The sequence below is a fragment of the Molothrus ater genome, chromosome 4, assembly GCF_012460135.2.
Source record: "Molothrus ater isolate BHLD 08-10-18 breed brown headed cowbird chromosome 4, BPBGC_Mater_1.1, whole genome shotgun sequence".
NCBI classification, from domain to species: Eukaryota; Metazoa; Chordata; class Aves; order Passeriformes; family Icteridae; genus Molothrus; species Molothrus ater.
In genome coordinates, this window is record NC_050481.2 from 16,208,886 (window position 1) to 16,226,320 (window position 17,435).

Genomic DNA, 17,435 nt, shown 5'->3' on the forward strand with positions numbered 1-17,435 from the left:
GCTCCAAGTATGGGAAAGGAAACTTCTGTACTGTGCAGTGACTGAAACAGACTGCCCAGAGAAGCTGTGGAATCTCCCTCACTGAACCATCTGGATGCAATCCTGTGCCATGTGCTCTGCGATGACCCTGCTTGGGCAGGGAGGTTGGACCCACTGTGGTCCTTTCCAACCTGATCCATTCTGTAAAATTCTGGGCAAGGCATCTTACTCCTCAGTGTCTCAGTATGACACCCTGCCATGCAAACTCAAATGCAGAGTCAGTCAAATAACATCAAGTCTGAAGTTGCAATATTAAACAAAACCAAATCTAAACTTACCTGACTTTGAGGAACTTCATGGTCAGCTCCCCAAAAGAGTGCCATACCAAGAGAATAGATATGGACCTGCCACAAGACACAAAATACCTGTCAACTCATTGAACAAGACTGGAAATGCAAAGAGGACTTCTTAAAGGAGAGCAACTAACTTAACATCACTTTGCTTAGAAATACATTTCTAGTATTTAAGCTCAGCTGTCTTCCACATCCCACCTCTCCTTTACATGAGGTTCAGAAGAGCAAATCCCAGTGCTACAAAACATTCAGCATCCAACCAGTGCCACCATCTTCTCTGCTCAGTTTTAAGCTTTCATCTCACACTGAAGCCAGAAAACTCATGTAATGCATACAATCAGCCCAGTGTGGGGTAAAGACTGCATGGTTGTGTCCAAGGATCCTTAAAACCTGTGTCTGAAGGCAAGGCAGACCTTAGCATGACTCGAGCAGGGGGCTATCCTAATGAGATCACAAAGATTGAGATCAAAGGAAAAAGAAGGAAAGAACAAATGAATATAAACATTGAAAGCAGTACCTTAATCTATAACTGATATTTTAAGGTACAAATACATTAACCGTTATACACATAATTAACAATTAACATATCTTCAACATAATACACCCATCAGTACAGGGAATAAGCCCTTTAAAAACTGCAGAATTAAGAGCACACCTAGAGAGCCAGCATGTGCTTAAATGTCAAAACAAAACAGGTAAGTGTAGAGAGAAAGCACAGTTTTTCTAAACTGTGTAAATAATATACACTAGTCATGGCTCTTTATACCATATTATTAGTATTATTTGTGGTATTTAAAGCAACAAATATATTGAATAATTCTGAAGACAATGAACAATAATTACAAGGACAGCAATAAATTAAAAGCTCACATAAGCTTCTTCAGCCTCTTTACCAACTAAAAGCAAAACATCTTACTTAAATTCTAGATATATAAATTGACAAAAATCTGAACAGATTAGGACAGTAGTAAGAAAAATGCATCAAGAGTTCTAAGTCAATACCACTGCCCTATCCAATCAGAAACATTCTTTTTCAAATACTGAGAAAATTGCTCTCTATCTGGTTTATTATCCATTACCCTTTCAACTGAAAAGCTACAAAGTCTTCCTCAAATATCAAGATATACCACAGCTATACGGAAAAAAGTGAATATGCTTTCAAGGCAATAATGAATGCAAAAAAAACCTTTTCAGAAAAAGCCAACAAAACACAAAAGACACAAAAGCAATTCAGAAAAAGCCCCAGCCAAACAAAAATGGAAGTTCCTCAACTCTTTCAGTCCCCCAATAATGGAAGAACAGCAATCAAAAAGACTATTATAAAATTAGTTAATTCCAATTAGAGACACCAGTCATAGTCGTAAGCCTGTCAGTGTTCAAGAAAAATTAGGACAATGGTCAGATACATTTCTGGGTTACCCTCTTTGGAATCTGGAATTGGACTTGATGATCCTTGAGGATCCCTTTCAATTCAGGCTATTTCATCATTCTATGATTCTGAGCTTCAACATACCCAAATATATTTCCAAAAATGAAATGTGCAATCAGTCCTCTTAACTAAAACTTGCTACTCTACTAATCCATGTGACAACAGCTTTCAAAGCAAAAGCATTTATTCAAAAATTCTAATTAATGTTTGTACTGTACTTAAAATATGTTCCACAATAAATAGATCAACATGAAATTAATTTCCAAATCAATCTCCATTTTAATTTTGAATGGTTTGGTTACTCTATTTCCAATAAGCTTGCAGTTACTTCAGACATATTTTGGATTCAAATTGACTGTGTCTTGGAATAAAAGGGGTATTCTTTCACTGACTGTAATTTATTTTTAGTATTTCTCCTTGAATACACTGTTAATTTGTAATAGCAATTACAATCATAACTGAAAAGACAAAGGTAAGCCTGTCACTGACACAAGGCCTTAAAAAACAAGGTGTTTTTCTGCCTTCAGCAGCTTTTAGTAGAACAATCAAAAAGGAAAACACCAACTATTTCCAGTAAATGAATTCAGTGAACTACAGCCAGTTGTGACAGAAGAAAAAAACGTTTAAACGTGTCAAAAGTTACCACAGTCAGCAAAGAAAGATATGATGCTGTGATCTAAGAAGCACAAAGTCAACATATTCCTTACAAAGAACCAGTGTACACCTGATACAGTTTAATAGGACTGCAAAGGGAAGCAGTGAAGAAAAGAGGGGTGCACATATAAGCTATTTATCACCCTTACCAACTTCAACCAATAAAGTTATAACAGGACACCAGTTTTTGTACAAAGCTACGTTTCAGGGAGCTTCCTTCTTCCACATCAGCAGCTAAGTGGATCACCTTCCATCCAGCAAGCAGGGTTATGCTGACATCAGCAGGGCAGAAATTCACACAGCCCAAATGAGCAAGGATTAATCAGCCCTGCACATGTACAGAGAGCCAGCATTTGCTCATGGCCTACTGACACACTCTGTGCTGGCATTTACAGGCCACAAAGGTCCCTCTGAGTGCTTCCTTCCTAAAGATTAAGAAACATCACAGCATGGCTTTTCATAGTAACAGTCCTCCATTTATTTCAAAAAGAGAAAAAGTAGCATATTGAATGCTGGCAGAGAACAAAGAATGCAATCAGCTCTGACCAAGGTCACAAGCTTGTCACTTCAGAACTATTTTTTTCTGCCATTTTTAAAGGCTAGTTTTGTACATTAACTTCAGAGTTGGCACTAGAGGTAATGTTATTGTCTTCAAAAGTGTTGTCCCTCTTGAAAGCAAATAAACAACTCCAACAGTATGACTACAGGATTTGCCAGCTGCATCCTACATAACTGAACCTAAGTCTTCATTGATGTCAGTGTTATTTTTTACTTCTCCATTAACTTTCAGCCTAGGTTGCTAATTGTTTATAGTTTTGCCATAGAAAAAACTGTAAACATATTTTATTATACCAATTACTTTGACAATATGCAGGGCAAGAAGGATGTCTAAATGGCTTGGGAGTAACTGTGGATTTTCAGTAGGTGTTCAGTGATACAGCCCTGAAGAAAACTGACTATATACAAAAAGCTGCTAAAATAAAATATTCAACACAGAAACACATGTTTTAATAGTCCTTGTGCACACAACAGCAACTCATGCCAATACCACTTTCCTCTGAAGTAAGAGCTGTTTCTTCCTGGAGGAACACTGCCAAGTGTCATAATTGTTCCCAGATTACAACACTGTCTGTGGCTAGCTTCCCTCTAAGGATTATTGATCCAGGGAAGCCAAGGAGATAGAAATAGCTCAGCTTCCTTTTCACTCACACCCACCACTAAATATCTTTGGGAATGGTTTCCTGAGGAAAGTGTTACCATTCACAACAAATTCTTGTCGAGAAGACAGCTGAGAAGATAATAATTTTGACTTTACCTGTCAGTGACCTGGAGGAGACCACATATACAAACCTCACCTGTCTGAACACTTACTCTTGTGAAAGAGTTAAATGGGAACAATGGAAATTCTGTGCAGCCATTGCCCAAGTATGTATGTGGCCAGGGCTTGTACAGACTCTTCTTCACAACTGCATACAACTATGATCACTATTCCACTTTAACCAGAAAAAACAAAGTAGGAGGATCCCTCTCCCACCTCACAAAAGAAATTACATGAATCACAAACCATGGGGAGACAAAAAGGCCAGTTTAAAGCTATTTTGTGAAGGGATCAACAACAAAACCCCAGAGCTGTCTGCCAAGGAAGAGGCACTGTACCTTTTCAACATCCGACAGGGATGACAGCGAGTGGTTCTGCAGAAGCTCCGGTGCTGTGAATGCTCGCAGGTCTTGTTGGGACACATTCTCATCAGTAAATGACACACTGCCAGATGGAAGCAACAGGAGAGACCACGGAGAAATTATGAATCCCAGAGCAGCAGGATCAGCTGTAATTGAAAAGGGAAAGAAAAACAAAAACCACCCTGAAAATGAAGCAATGTTGTTAGATGCCCTTGCTGGATGTTAGTTTATTATCAGCCTACATACTATTAGTGGAATAGATTCATGCTTCCTTTTCCACCTGTGGTATTTCATAACCACAACAACCACCTCAATCTTAATCACACTGGGGAGTAACACCTATCTTTTATGACTTTTCTTCACTATTACTCATAACAGCAAGCTTAGGAAGAGCTTGCTAAAATAGTCACAATCCCCTGTCCTGAAGTTATTTCATTTATGTTACAGTTGACATATAAAATGTTCCCTTTGTGCAGTGCACATGTCATTAAGGCTAATTCCTGCAACAGGAATTCCATTCCAAACTCCATTCCTACAAGGGGGTTTGCTCCTATCCTAACATAGCACTACTGCAACAGCAATGCCTGGAAGAGAGTGGACAAAGTTAGTGGGGAAGGAAAATACTCATTACAGTGGCTAATAGAAGGGGAGAAAACAAAAGAGTTTTGGAGCACAGAAGTCCTTTTTAGCTTAAAGTGAAAAAATATTACAAATACTTGAACATTCCAAAAGAAGCAGTGAAATTGCAGAACCAAAAGTAACCAAAATATGCAATTTGCCAGCTAGGTTTTTGATATCTGATGATACCGCTGTCAAACTAACTAAAAAAAAAAAAAAAAAAAAAAAAAACCACAAAAAAAAACCAAAAAAAAAACCAAAAAACCCCCAAAAAAACCCAAAAAAACCCCACCAAAAACCAAAACAAAACAAAAAAAAAAAGAAGACCATTTCCTTAAGTCAAAATATTTTACATGAATCAACTCAGTTTCACTGAAGGAGGCATGAGGTTTCACTAAGTAAAGCTAAAAGTTAGCTTCTATTTTTTCATAGGCAAAAAGGCAACAGCTCTGCCTTCTGGTACACAATATATTAAAGACCTGAGGAAACACACATTTGAATGATATGTCCTTTTCCCTTGACATAGTAAGGAAAACCAGTAGAATAATAATTTCCTCCATTAACACCACCACTAACATTTTCCATTCTCCAGCTCAGGATATTCCTACAGTGCTGGCTCCTAGACTGATGAACTATCTTGTAATCTAGATTATTTCTAATCTCCTAGGAAATGTATTAAATTACTGCTTGCAGGTATCAGGTGTAAAAGGATCTCCCAAGTAATTCCTTCCATTTTCTAACCCCACTTCCTCTGAAACAAACAGAACAAGGACTGGTTGCTGTTATGGCAGCAAGTTCAGATGTTAACAATAAAGAAATAAAGATGGACAGGCTATTCCTATTATATGTAACAAAAAATACCACATTATAGAGCAAAGCTTCCAAAAACATTTTCAGGAAGACTACCTTAGTTGGCCTTTGACTTTCAAAAATTATCCTATGGGTAACTACTGGATTCGGCACCACTTCTGTGTATATTCACCACTGATATAAAACCCTAAACAACCAACACCTTATAATATTTTAAGATTTCACCTCATGAGTCCCAACTCAGGAACCTTAAGAAATGTAGAGGTTTTAATGTTAATTTAACATTTTATATAACAAATACTTGAAATACATAAAAACTCTTCATATCCTGAAACATACTAAGACAAAAAATTGATTTAGTTTTGAGAATTAACCCCCCCCAAATTAGTCTGAAGTCTTCCCAATATTAATTTCAACAAACTTTAGAGCATTTGTCCCCTACAGAGTCTAAATTTATTGATCCACCCCCACTCAAGAATCTTCATGACCTGAAGCAATGTAAAATTAATGTGATAAATAGGAAGTTTAGAAAAAGGACTGATTTTGCCAGGCTCAGTTTACTGACATTTTCTCAGCTTCCTTGTTCATTAGCTTATAATTTATCTAGCAGATCATAGTGCTTACATCACAACTCCAGGGAATCTCATCTATTGTTATGAAGGATGAAGATAAAACAATTAATTCTCCAGTTTGTTCCTTAAGGCATGCATCATAAACCAAAATAACTAATCTCAAAGTTATAGCTACCTGGTTGGAGCTAAGGAATTACTTTTTAGTAACACTACTCTAATGTGTTTGCACCATGGATAAAAAAGTAGCAAAGATGCAATGCATCAAACAGTCAGAAACTATAGGAAAAAAAAAGAAACTATTTTCCAGTTGATAATATTCATGTCATCTTCTGTTTAGGCTTTCAGAATCATTTATAAGAGCAGTAAGGGTAACATACTCCAGAAAATAATGAGGAAAATGACCAAAAAAAAAAAAAAAAGGGTTTCAACCCCCTTTTTTAAAGGCACTGGAATTCAGGATATGGCTCCTGGTCAATTTTCTATCCATTGGGCTTTCAACTGTGCTAGAGCTGCCAGCCTTCTGAGTTAACTCCAGAACTATGAAAGTGGGTAACAAAACACTTGTGAGAGCACAGCACTTCAAGCAGTGCCAAGACAGAGATAAATAGCATGGTCTTACTTAAAGGAAGAGAGTGAACTGGCTTTAGACAATAAAAACAGAAATAATCTTCAGCTACAGAGCATCTGCCAAACAAATGAGAGAGGAAAAGAATCCTTTATGTGCTTTAACAGCATACAAATAGCCTAAAAAGGACCCACCACATTCCAAGAAACATAATAACAAATATTCGAAATGGATCTATTTTACATTATTGATGGCAGGTAATATTGAATTCCCAAGCTACAGCTTGGGAAAAAGATCAGTCAGTCCTTCAGGATCTTTTTCCCCCACTTCTCTCTTAAGCCACAGCCATTAGCACAGACACACACAAATCTCTGAAAAGCACAGAACAACCCAAAAATATACACAAGGTTTTCAATACACGTTTGTTTCCCTCCATAGCCCTCACTGAGACAAGTAATCTGAACATTTGTACGCTCAGGCCAGGCTGGAGGCAGCCAGAGCAGTGACTCCCCTGCAGCCTGGCCAGGAATCCTGCAGGATTATGCCAGCACACAGGAGCACTTGTGCTGGAAATGCTCTCGTCCTTGGGCTGGTGCAGCATGTCCCTGCACGCCTGCTGCACAGGGCAGGCTGCGCTGCAGCATCTCTGCTCCCTCTGCCTCCAGCACAAAGGGATAGGAGAGCTCTGATGGGACACTGAACCCCTTGGAAAACTCTTTCCTGAGGGTACTGGAGGAAGAAACAGGGTGAACAATTTGTTTCTGAGATCAGTTTCTGCTCCTGAGCTGCCCCACAGTCCAACACCACACTACACTTCACTGTGGTGCTGACCACATGCAGCAGGGCTCTGCCAAGAGTGCAGAGTCACTGAGCCTCTTTGCTGGGAGTAGGGTGGGTGGAGGTGGAGGAAGGGATGAGGAATAGAAACGGAAAAATTTTTAAAACCCCAATAAAATTACAAAAGCTAAATCTCTCTCCTTCTCAGCAACCAAAAGATCAAATGTCACCAGATGATGAAAAAAGAAAAACCATTCCCCAAAAGCTACTGGCAAAGGGAAAAAGCAATTATTTATCACCTGCCAACAAGGACGAGCTAGGAAACGAAAATTTGGATTTTTAGCCCTTCCTATTGTATTTTTCTTCTTGTCAACCAAACCAGTCCATTTCCTGCTCCATCCCAACTCTGATTACTTTGGACTCACCACTAGTCCCCATCAACACATGTCACACTTTGCCTTCCTTCTTTTCATTACACTTACTCAAGCAAAACAGCTCCAGTAGTTTGACTGTCAACAAGATTTACAAGTCCCTGAAAACCATAATCTTCCTTCTTCATATCCACTTTCAGATATAACTTTTCTTTACATAAATAATTTCTCATATGCAAATTTGCAAGACATTCAACTTGCAAAGACTTTCTTTCTTTGCTCAACTTGTCTTTTCAATATCAGACTCACTTTCCTCCTTCTCTTCTCCTTCCTTTAGATACATGTCTCCAAACTTAAGGTCCAATTATTTTCAGAATCCTCAACACACACTTTAGAACAGGAGTGGCCTAAGTGACATATGAAGGCTTTCCCAGTTTGCAGTTTAGATAAATCGTTTCCACTTAAACCCAGCAAATTAGAGGGATGCCTGTTTTATAATTCTCAGCAGTAGCGAGCACAGCATTCTCCTTATGCTTATACACTCACATTTGAGATTACTTCAAAGACTTGTTTCTTTGACCTCATGGAGTTCTGAGTGCAAGATAGAGCACGTCTGAAACAGCTGATACACCCTTTCAACAACAAAATAGTTATTGCAGATAATTAAACAGATGTAAGAGAAGGGCAGGTCTGGTATCGGCCTTTTCAAATCTCCAGATTAATCTCAACATCGCCGGCGCAACTGATGTCAGATCTGCAACTGAGTCCCAGATTGCCTTTCTCCTTCATTTAACAGCTTATAACCTGCTGACAAGACAGCTACCAGAGCTGATCTTCTAAACTGCTGATTAGCAACTGGGCACTTCAGTGTAAGCTTTCATTTTTTTATAATGCTAGAAATAAATGTGTGAAGTATTTTTAAGGAGTTCAACATCTGTTAGAACCATAAATACAAAGAGGGATAAAAATATGCACATTTCTGTATCTGTTGCTGAATAAGATATGATGTGATATTAACCATGAAGACAATGGATCTCCATCCTGTGCTCCTCTTATTCAGTGCTTTGATGGATAAGAAGATAGACTCACTAAAACACATGCACAATTTCTATATATTGAGAAGTCCTCAAATCTGTAACAGACCTTGTTATGGACTTTTTTTCTAATTTCCAGAAACCAGTTTAAATAAGAAATTAATTGAAAAACCGGTTCTCAGTTGACTGAGGGATAGCAAGATACCCAACTTGAAACAAACTACCAAAACTCTACCAGGATCACATACATAGATTATTACTTGGGCTGGTAATTCCTTTAAGAGTCTGTGGTTCCTGGGCTGGTATGGGGAGGCTGCCAACAGATGGCAATTTGAAAGCTGACTATTTCCACAGCCTTTTTTATCCTCCTCATTTCAAAACAGCTGGTGCACAGACCATTGAACATTATGCCTAATTTATTTTTTTTAAATGAAAAATTTACAGAACACTCAGCAACGCTTATCTTTTGTTACAGAACAGCGAGTTCAGAGACTCCAGGACTCTGTACAGGGAGGCAGAACACTTTTGAGAGCTGCTCAAAGCTGAACATGCTGTCATCTTGCAGAAGCTAAAGCTTGCCCTATCTCCCTCTGCCCAGGAGTGATCAGTCAGTTCTGAAGAATTTTGGAAACTCACTCTCTGCCATAAAATAGCTCTTCCCCACCAAATGCATGGAAGAAATGGGCCTGAAATTTGACCAAGGAAAACAAGATTTCTTTAGAATCCCCTGTTTGCTACAAGTCCTCCACAAATAAAGAGCAAAATTGAGTCAGACAAGCCTAGAGGAACCTCCACATTTTCTATCCCTGCATGTCAACACCACCTTCATAAGCCAGCATAGAAACTGATATTCAAGATGACAAAAAAAGTTTCTAGATTGCTTCCTGAGTGAAGATAACCTTCATTAAAGACTGTCTGGTTATCCAGCTCTTGCTGGGAGGAATTAGATTACCTTTATCAACCTTAGCTACACAGAAAAGCTTTTTCATTTGAGTGTCTCTTGAAGTGTATTTTACCAAAGGCTATATCCCAGGTTAATTAATAGCATGCAACTGAAAATGGTTTGCTGAACTAGCAGAAAAACAACTCAATAAAAACAGCTTCATCTCCAAAAAACAGACAGATTCTTCTGGCACTGATTTTATCTGAATTAATGTTTTGGTCTTCATGGATAGGAAGTAAGATCAGAAGCTTCTGCCACCTTAGCCAGTCTTGGCTGGCAAACATTCCCCTGCCTTAAAAACACATATCAGAAGTCCTGGGGCAGATTTCTCTGTTGTGCTCTTATCTTTCAGTACTTGTTCTTCTGAAGGAGGGCTAACTGTCTTCTTGTTGTTGATGCTTGCATGCAGTCTTCATGGAGATTATGGTAACTTTTCTGCACTACTATTAGGACAAGAAGGGGTGAGCTCTTATTTTCAGTGGAGACTCCCTTCTGGAAAAAAAATTTAGAGCTAGGATAAAGTTTTAAGTGGAAAATTAGTAGTGAAACCACTACTAATGTGCTCATACAACTGTGATCTTGCAGGTGGATTAAAAGATGGAGCTCCATGTGTCAATTCCTGTGAAGTTTATAAGAGCAAACCTCTAATCATTCAAGATCCCTCTTAAGTCAAGGTCTTAATCTGCCCTCTTAAAAGAAACAATTCTCCTGACTGTCTCTAAGAGACAAAAAAGAGTGAAAGAGAGGAAAGCAGATGCCAGCTTTCCTTTTCTTGCAGTATGAGAAGCAGCAGGACAGGTCAGTTGCTCAAAATGCAACAATAAAATCAGCATTCCTAATAGGGAAAGCTTTTTACTACACATAGGCTGTGAGAACACTGGTAAAGGGAAGAAGGTAAATTTGAATGGGATGTCAAAACTACCTATAATTCACCAGGCAAAAAATATGTGGGAGAAGTTGATAAAATTCATATTTGTAAAGCTAAGTCAAGTGTAATCAGAGATCAGGCACCATATAGCAGTTTCTGCCCACATCTGCCCCTCTGGAGCCTGTGAAGCATCCAACAGAGACCACTCCCAGAGGCTGTGCAATGCATTAAGGCAGAGCCAGTGTAGGACTCAATACATTGTCTAAACCAAATCTTTAAAACACCAGCCCAAAACAACCTAAATGTTGAATCTTGATAAAATTCTAAATCAAATGCTTGCATTTTGCCCTAAAAAACAAAGATGTGCCCCTTGCATAGTGATATCACTAAACAATGACTATTTTCAAAGTGTGAGCCTCTGATTTATCATTAATAAAACTGAATAAGCTTACATATGCATGCTTAGATATAAAGAGATGACCTCCCATAAAGGTGCTGAAATACTAGGATGCATCCTAGGAACATATACTTTATCTGAGAGCAAGTTAAAAATGTGACTGAAGTTCAGTATGTGGGTTAAGCATTTATTGCTATTAAAAAAGCCAGAAAGGGTGGGAAGGGCCTTAAGGACTTGCAGATTTTAAAGAAAAGAAAGGAAAACATAAGGAAGGGGAAATGTTCCATATTCAGACCTAGTGCTAAGATATGTATTATTAGCAGTATTGCAGATGCTGAACTGGGAGCCTGCTGAGGTGGGAGTGGGGGGGGAAGAAGAAATACTTCTACTCCTTAGAAGTACAAGTCAGCACCACATTCCTTCAGTAGCTATGCAGGTGCTGCCACTTGCAATGATGATTTTGGGCAATCATACCTAGCCCTCTGGTGAAGTTTTCTGTTTTTCACCTATGAGACCAAATCTCTTCAGAGCACACTGGTCATGACTGCACAGTTCTGTACCCATTTCCATGTCCCCTTCAGTACCAAAGTGTTCCAGTGGTCTCAGAATTATTTATCACTTTTTTCCTATGCTTCCATCTCACTACAGTGGGTCTAAAATAATTGAAGTTACCACCACAACAACTGGGATGTGCCACAGGTTCTGGCAGAACATGAAATGCAGGTTGAAAGCAACCTTTGGGCTGTGATGCAGAGAGGCACTTACAGAGACAACACAGAAGCAAGGTACTGTTTGGGTTTAGAGCCTAGGAAGGACAAGGCAGTTTACTTATAAGGCACATTAATATAATCAAGATGTTTCCAGTTAGACTGTACTTATCAGTCTTAAACAATGCTTACCTTTTCTGAATAGTTCTTGAAGGCTCTCTGCACTTTGATTTAAAATAGCCCATATTTCCTCTTCTTGCAGTGGTCCCCCCCGAACCTCCAGAGCCTCTGCTAGTGACACATGCATGTTACCTGGGAAATAAACAGACTGATGTAAGACTAAATAACATCTTTTCTTCTCCATGCATGCAGTATTCGAGTAGTAATAACCCATCCCTCAGTCACAAAAATTCTCCAGCATTAGCAGAACCCATCAAATATCAATAATACAAAATGTTCCCTGTGGCAATAAAGAATTTTGAGCACGCACTCCAGAAAAACTCAGGTTAAGAAAATAATGATCCATATTAATATCAGAGGCTCTACATCCATAAATTTAACAAGCTAGCATTAATCCACATACTATAGGCAAGAGCTTGCTGTTTATAAATATGACAGATTGATCAGTAGTTGCAGGTTTATTAAAATAAATCAGCTATTAACAAGATTTTGACAGGTTGAAGTCATGAAGCTGTTGTTAGAAAATGAGGAAGAGCTTCCTTTTCTAACAACAGCTTCATGACTTAAACCTGTCAAAATCTTGTTAATAGCTGATTGATAGCATCTCAAGACCATATTATGAGACCACTGCCAGCAAATATGCACACAAGCAAAATAGCTATGGAACTGATAGATAGCTATGGAACAGCTTCTCCTTGCAGTTAAATAAAACTGTTAGCAGAACTCTACATGTTACATCCCCAGAAAACAAAGAAAGATTTCTTCCCCCAGATAAACGAGGTTATGCTTCATTATTTTTTGAAAGAACTAATCCATTTTCACCACACAACAACATAATATTCTGTTGTCCAAAACCAGCTGAAAACTGAAGACTGCATTACTAAATATTCTGGCAAAGCAAAGCTTCATCCATTTGATAAGCTCAGGAGCAAATAAACCATGTGTCCACTTAATTATTCCAGCTTTCTATGGAATGTTCTCAGATTGAGCACTCATGCCAATTTATATTTCTTATTAGGATGCAGTGGCTTCTCTCTGTGCTTCTCTCCAACGCCCAGAGAACAAAATCTTGAGGCAGCGAGCTGCAATAAGAGCCTGAGGTGTACTGTCACTCATCACTGGTAAGTTTGTCATATGTCTCAAAGGCTCCAAAGTTGTTGCTGGAAATGGAAAATACAGTTCCACAAGCAATGCTTATGGTCTGGAGACCAGTAGGTGATACCAACAGTTGCAGATGACCCAATGGTACTGCTGGAAACTCCTGCCCCTCCTGTCAATCACCTATCCAGAGCCTGTCCATCACACCATACAATCCTGGCTCAGGTGTAGGACATTAACCTAACAAATTTAAAGAGAACAGGCTTACAGGCTATGTTTAGTTTCCCATAGCTGTATAGGCAGCTCTATGCCTTCCATGTGTTTTTAACTACAGATAACCAACCTAAACACGTACAATGGCAACATAAAGGGCTGAAAATCCTGCAGTTTCTAACTGAAAACATGGGGTTTGACAATACTTGCTAAAATACTAGCCTTTTCACCTACAATTCCATACTACTACTGAAAAATTACATATTGCTGGCTGCTTTTCAGTGCAGCTTATTTTTCCTTATTTCACAACTTGCCAGTTCGTAGCATTCAATTACTGTGCATATTTACTAAGCCAGATATATTTTCAAAAATTAATGCTCAAAAGTCATCATCAGAAGACAGTGGACAGTGGAAGGGAAAGCAGACTCAGATACATTTAAAAGAAAGATGAAACCTGAATTCCCAAAGAGAAAAAGAACAAACCATGAAAAATGGCAAGGTAGGAACCAATGCAAACTTGCAATAAATGGATGGAAAACCAGAGAAAATTGTGCTTCCAGTCAGCATGAGATTCACATACACCAGGCACAGAGTGAGTGTCTGGTCTCACTGTTCCAGGAAATTCTGTGATTTCATGCCACTGCCTCAAACTTCAGTAGGTACATCTAGAATCAAGCTGTCTGGATTATTCAGATTAAAAGACCTCATCTTCTCCTAGGGACTAAAAATACATGAACTCCAAATGAAAACTTTCTGTGATAAATATTCTAAAGGAGAATGCCAAGCATAAGAACAACAATCCTCTCTCCCCAACCCCAAATCCTTCTCTGCCACTCCCCTTCTCCCCATTCTGCAAAACACTGCATCCTTTCAGCTGTGATTAAATAGTGTGTTCTGTTCTGTAGCAGATATAAGCCAATTCCCTATTTAACAACACAACAGAGACCATAAGCATGTCTGCTCAAACTCCCAAACACATTACATCAACAGTAAAAGAATCCTACAGCAAACAATTCCTTGATCACAGTAAGAAGCAGCATGAATATACACACCCAGCCACCCAGGCCTCTGCTGCAGCAGGGCAAGCAACAAGATCTGCTTGCATTTTACACATAGCAGGAGCTTGACAAATGAAAATCAAACACACAGCAAAACTAAATTATGATTTTGAAAGCCCAAGCAAAATCTGTCACAAAACCACAAGCACAGCCAAGTCCAAAATGCCACAAGCTGGGATTTGAATGGGATTCTCATTGAAGCAGATCTGTTTCACCAACTTTTTGGTAACTTAATGACTTGTCTTCCTCAAAGTTATCTTTAAGCTGCAATGCTTGTCTGTCTCAGCAATGGGCAGAGCAACATGATGCTTATGAGGATTAAAGAACATCCCACAAAATGGTTCTCTAGGACCAAGGCACTGACTGAGGGAAGCTGGGGTGAGGCTGTTGGCAGGAAAATGCAAGGCCAGGTTTCTCCAGCTGTCCAGCCAACCTGGCATCAGCCAGGCACCGATTTGGAGCTGACAGTAGAAGTGCCTGGCTCAATATATATTTCTCCCCCATCAGTTTGTCCATCTTGAATGTTTTTCACAAGAAGATAATTGTAGGAATGCTGATGTTTGCAATGCATAACTCCAAATTTGCTGTCTCCTTAGATTCTGGGAACCCTCAATAGTGTGTGGTCCTTTGTAAATACAGAAACCTAAATGCTCAATTCATGCAAAAGCTTTTGGTTCTATGCAATACACAAACATTATGATAAATTGCAATATAAGGACTACATTGAGTAAGTTTTCTAAGAGAAAAACATTTAAAGTTTTTGTAGAATAACGTATCAAAATGATGCTCCTGGCAGTCCTTGTGTCTTTCAGTGTTCCAGGCTGACCAGCAAAGAAATCCAGATGCACTGGTAAAGTTCTCTATGGACTCATGGTTCATGTCAAGCCATTTTTTTGCTACAAGTCCTCTCCCCATCTCCTCTTTAGCCAAGAAAAGCAAGATCTGGGATCCTGTGCCCTGTTCCATTCACTCCTTGTAATAAGGATGCACAGACTAAAGAACATGGAAAGGTGCACCTTCCAAGGATGAGTTCACTTCCCCTTTTCTTGGGACAGAATTATGATGGCATCTTAATATGAGGCCACAAGGAGATGGGATTGGAGCAGGCAAGTCTCAGGGTTAGGTGCATGAACTCCACAGGAACTGCTAGGGCATGGATTACTCACACACCCAAAACTCACACGAGATCACAGGCACAGGACATCTCTCCAAACAGGGATATTCACAGAGCAGAGAGCACAGCACAGCGTAGGAAGGTCAGTGGACAAATTAAACCAGTTAGCACTGGAGGTGCATAGACATGAACCTGACAGACTTCTTGTTCTGGGGCAGAATTTACTCCCAGACCACACAGGAATACTATTTCCACAGGAAGGGAGTTGCATTCTATGGAGGCAACTTTTATGCTCCAGGACAAGAGAATAAATTCAGGTGTAAATCATTTGTATTAACAAGCTCTGAGTGCAAATTTCTTGGCACCATTCAGCCCTAAGCCATGTAGGCAGCACAGTCACGGGGAAAAATGTTGCCTAAGCCAGAGCCTCTCCTGTATTTCAGACACTTTTTGAAAAGAGCCTGCCTACCTCACGAGGAGCAGCTGCCAGCTCCTCCCTCTAGACCTAAGACAGCTCTCACACTCCCCAGTGAGTGGGATGGGGCTCTGCCTCTTGCCTCAAAACAAGCTCAATGACCTCCTGGTCTCATTTTAAAGTCCCAGAAACCGATGTTAAAAGCACACCACCTATGGAACATCCAGCCAGAGCCAACCCCATGAGGCAGCCTTCCACTTGCTCTGTCCCAAGGAAGACAGAAAGCACAACAGGAGCAGCCCCTCACACCAAGTAATTCTGTCACAATGACTGTTTGCAAGCTATATACTTTTATCCCTACCACTTACAAAGTCTTCAATTTTTTAATTGCCTATGTATGCAGAAGTTAAACACTCAGAATTCTCATTTCCCCCAACCACCACCATTTCTCCTCACACATTTTAAATTTTAAATTTGAAATTGAAGGTTTCCAACAGCAATGAAGAATTTGGAAAATTTTAAAGGCCTGCTCTTTCCAAATTTTATTGAACTGTTGCCAGCCAAAATATTAAGAAGCTTTTGCCATAACACTGATTATTAAAGACTGTAATACAGTAATTTTTGTCAAAAAGTTCCTAGAAACAGACTAAAAGTCAACAGGCTAAATTGCTTCAACTTAACTGGTGCTTGACACTTGGTGTTTTGGTTTTAGTAAGATATCCCTTGCTTTTTTCCTTACCTTGTGCATTAACATTTTTCCCCAATGTTGTAACTTCAGAACAAAAACTTTAAGTCAAAAGCTGTGCTTTAACATCAGCTAACTGAAATGCTTGCACTACCTCACACTTGATATTTCATAGGAATATGATGCCAAGAAACACAAAAAACAGCTGCTCTGGCATACACTATGCAGATGTTTTTAGATGTGCAAGAAACAGTGAAAAAAATCTAGAATACAAAACAGTGTTAGAATTTCTCAATGATCACATAAAAAATTATAAAAAATTAGTATCAGATGTGACAAAATTTAAAACAAAGAAGAGAGCAGGAAGGCTCTATATACATACAAAATACTTTCTGTAGAGAAAGAACCCACCTTATTTGTCCCATGTAAAACACTGTTAGCTGACCTTAACTGTCCTGAATATGAGCAGTATTGCCCCCTTGCTCCACAGGGGCACTTGGGCAAAAGGTGGCAGGTTCTGAGGAGACTTTTCTCTTAGCAGATGAGCCAAGAGCCCCTTCTTGGAGGGGCCTTCTTCCTCTGGAGATATAAATGCCTGGAGGCAGAAGTACATTTAACAAGGCAATTCTATCCAAGAGAATCTCTTAAAATTCACCTTTCTCATGCCATGATTAGCTGCCTGAAAATAAAACACTGACACTTTCATTCAGCACTCACTGAGCACGAAGTGCTTTCTAAAAGCACTCGACAGGCACAAGTCTCAGTGACACTCAACTGGGGCTAGACCTGGACACTTTCCAGAGTCTGGTCTCTCCATTTCAGAACCTGAGCACCTTGAGCCATTACCATGCCCTGTAATTTCAGAATCCTGGCATCTATGCTATTTATTTACATTGGCCCACATCTTACACCCCC

General features: G+C 39.3%; 1 protein-coding gene across 1 annotated transcript in view; it reads right to left on the bottom strand.

The window, feature by feature from the left end:
* Positions 1-17,435, bottom strand: part of PTPN13 (protein tyrosine phosphatase non-receptor type 13) — a 112,598-nt gene that overhangs the window by 75,640 nt on the left and 19,523 nt on the right. The window contains exons 2-4 of the mRNA XM_036382389.1: positions 11,950-12,069; positions 4,072-4,241; positions 318-383 (exon numbers count right to left, since the gene is read on the bottom strand). Of these exons, the coding sequence (XP_036238282.1) occupies positions 318-383; positions 4,072-4,241; positions 11,950-12,064 (351 nt within the window). The 5' untranslated portion in view covers positions 12,065-12,069. The remainder of the gene's footprint in view (positions 1-317; positions 384-4,071; positions 4,242-11,949; positions 12,070-17,435) is intronic.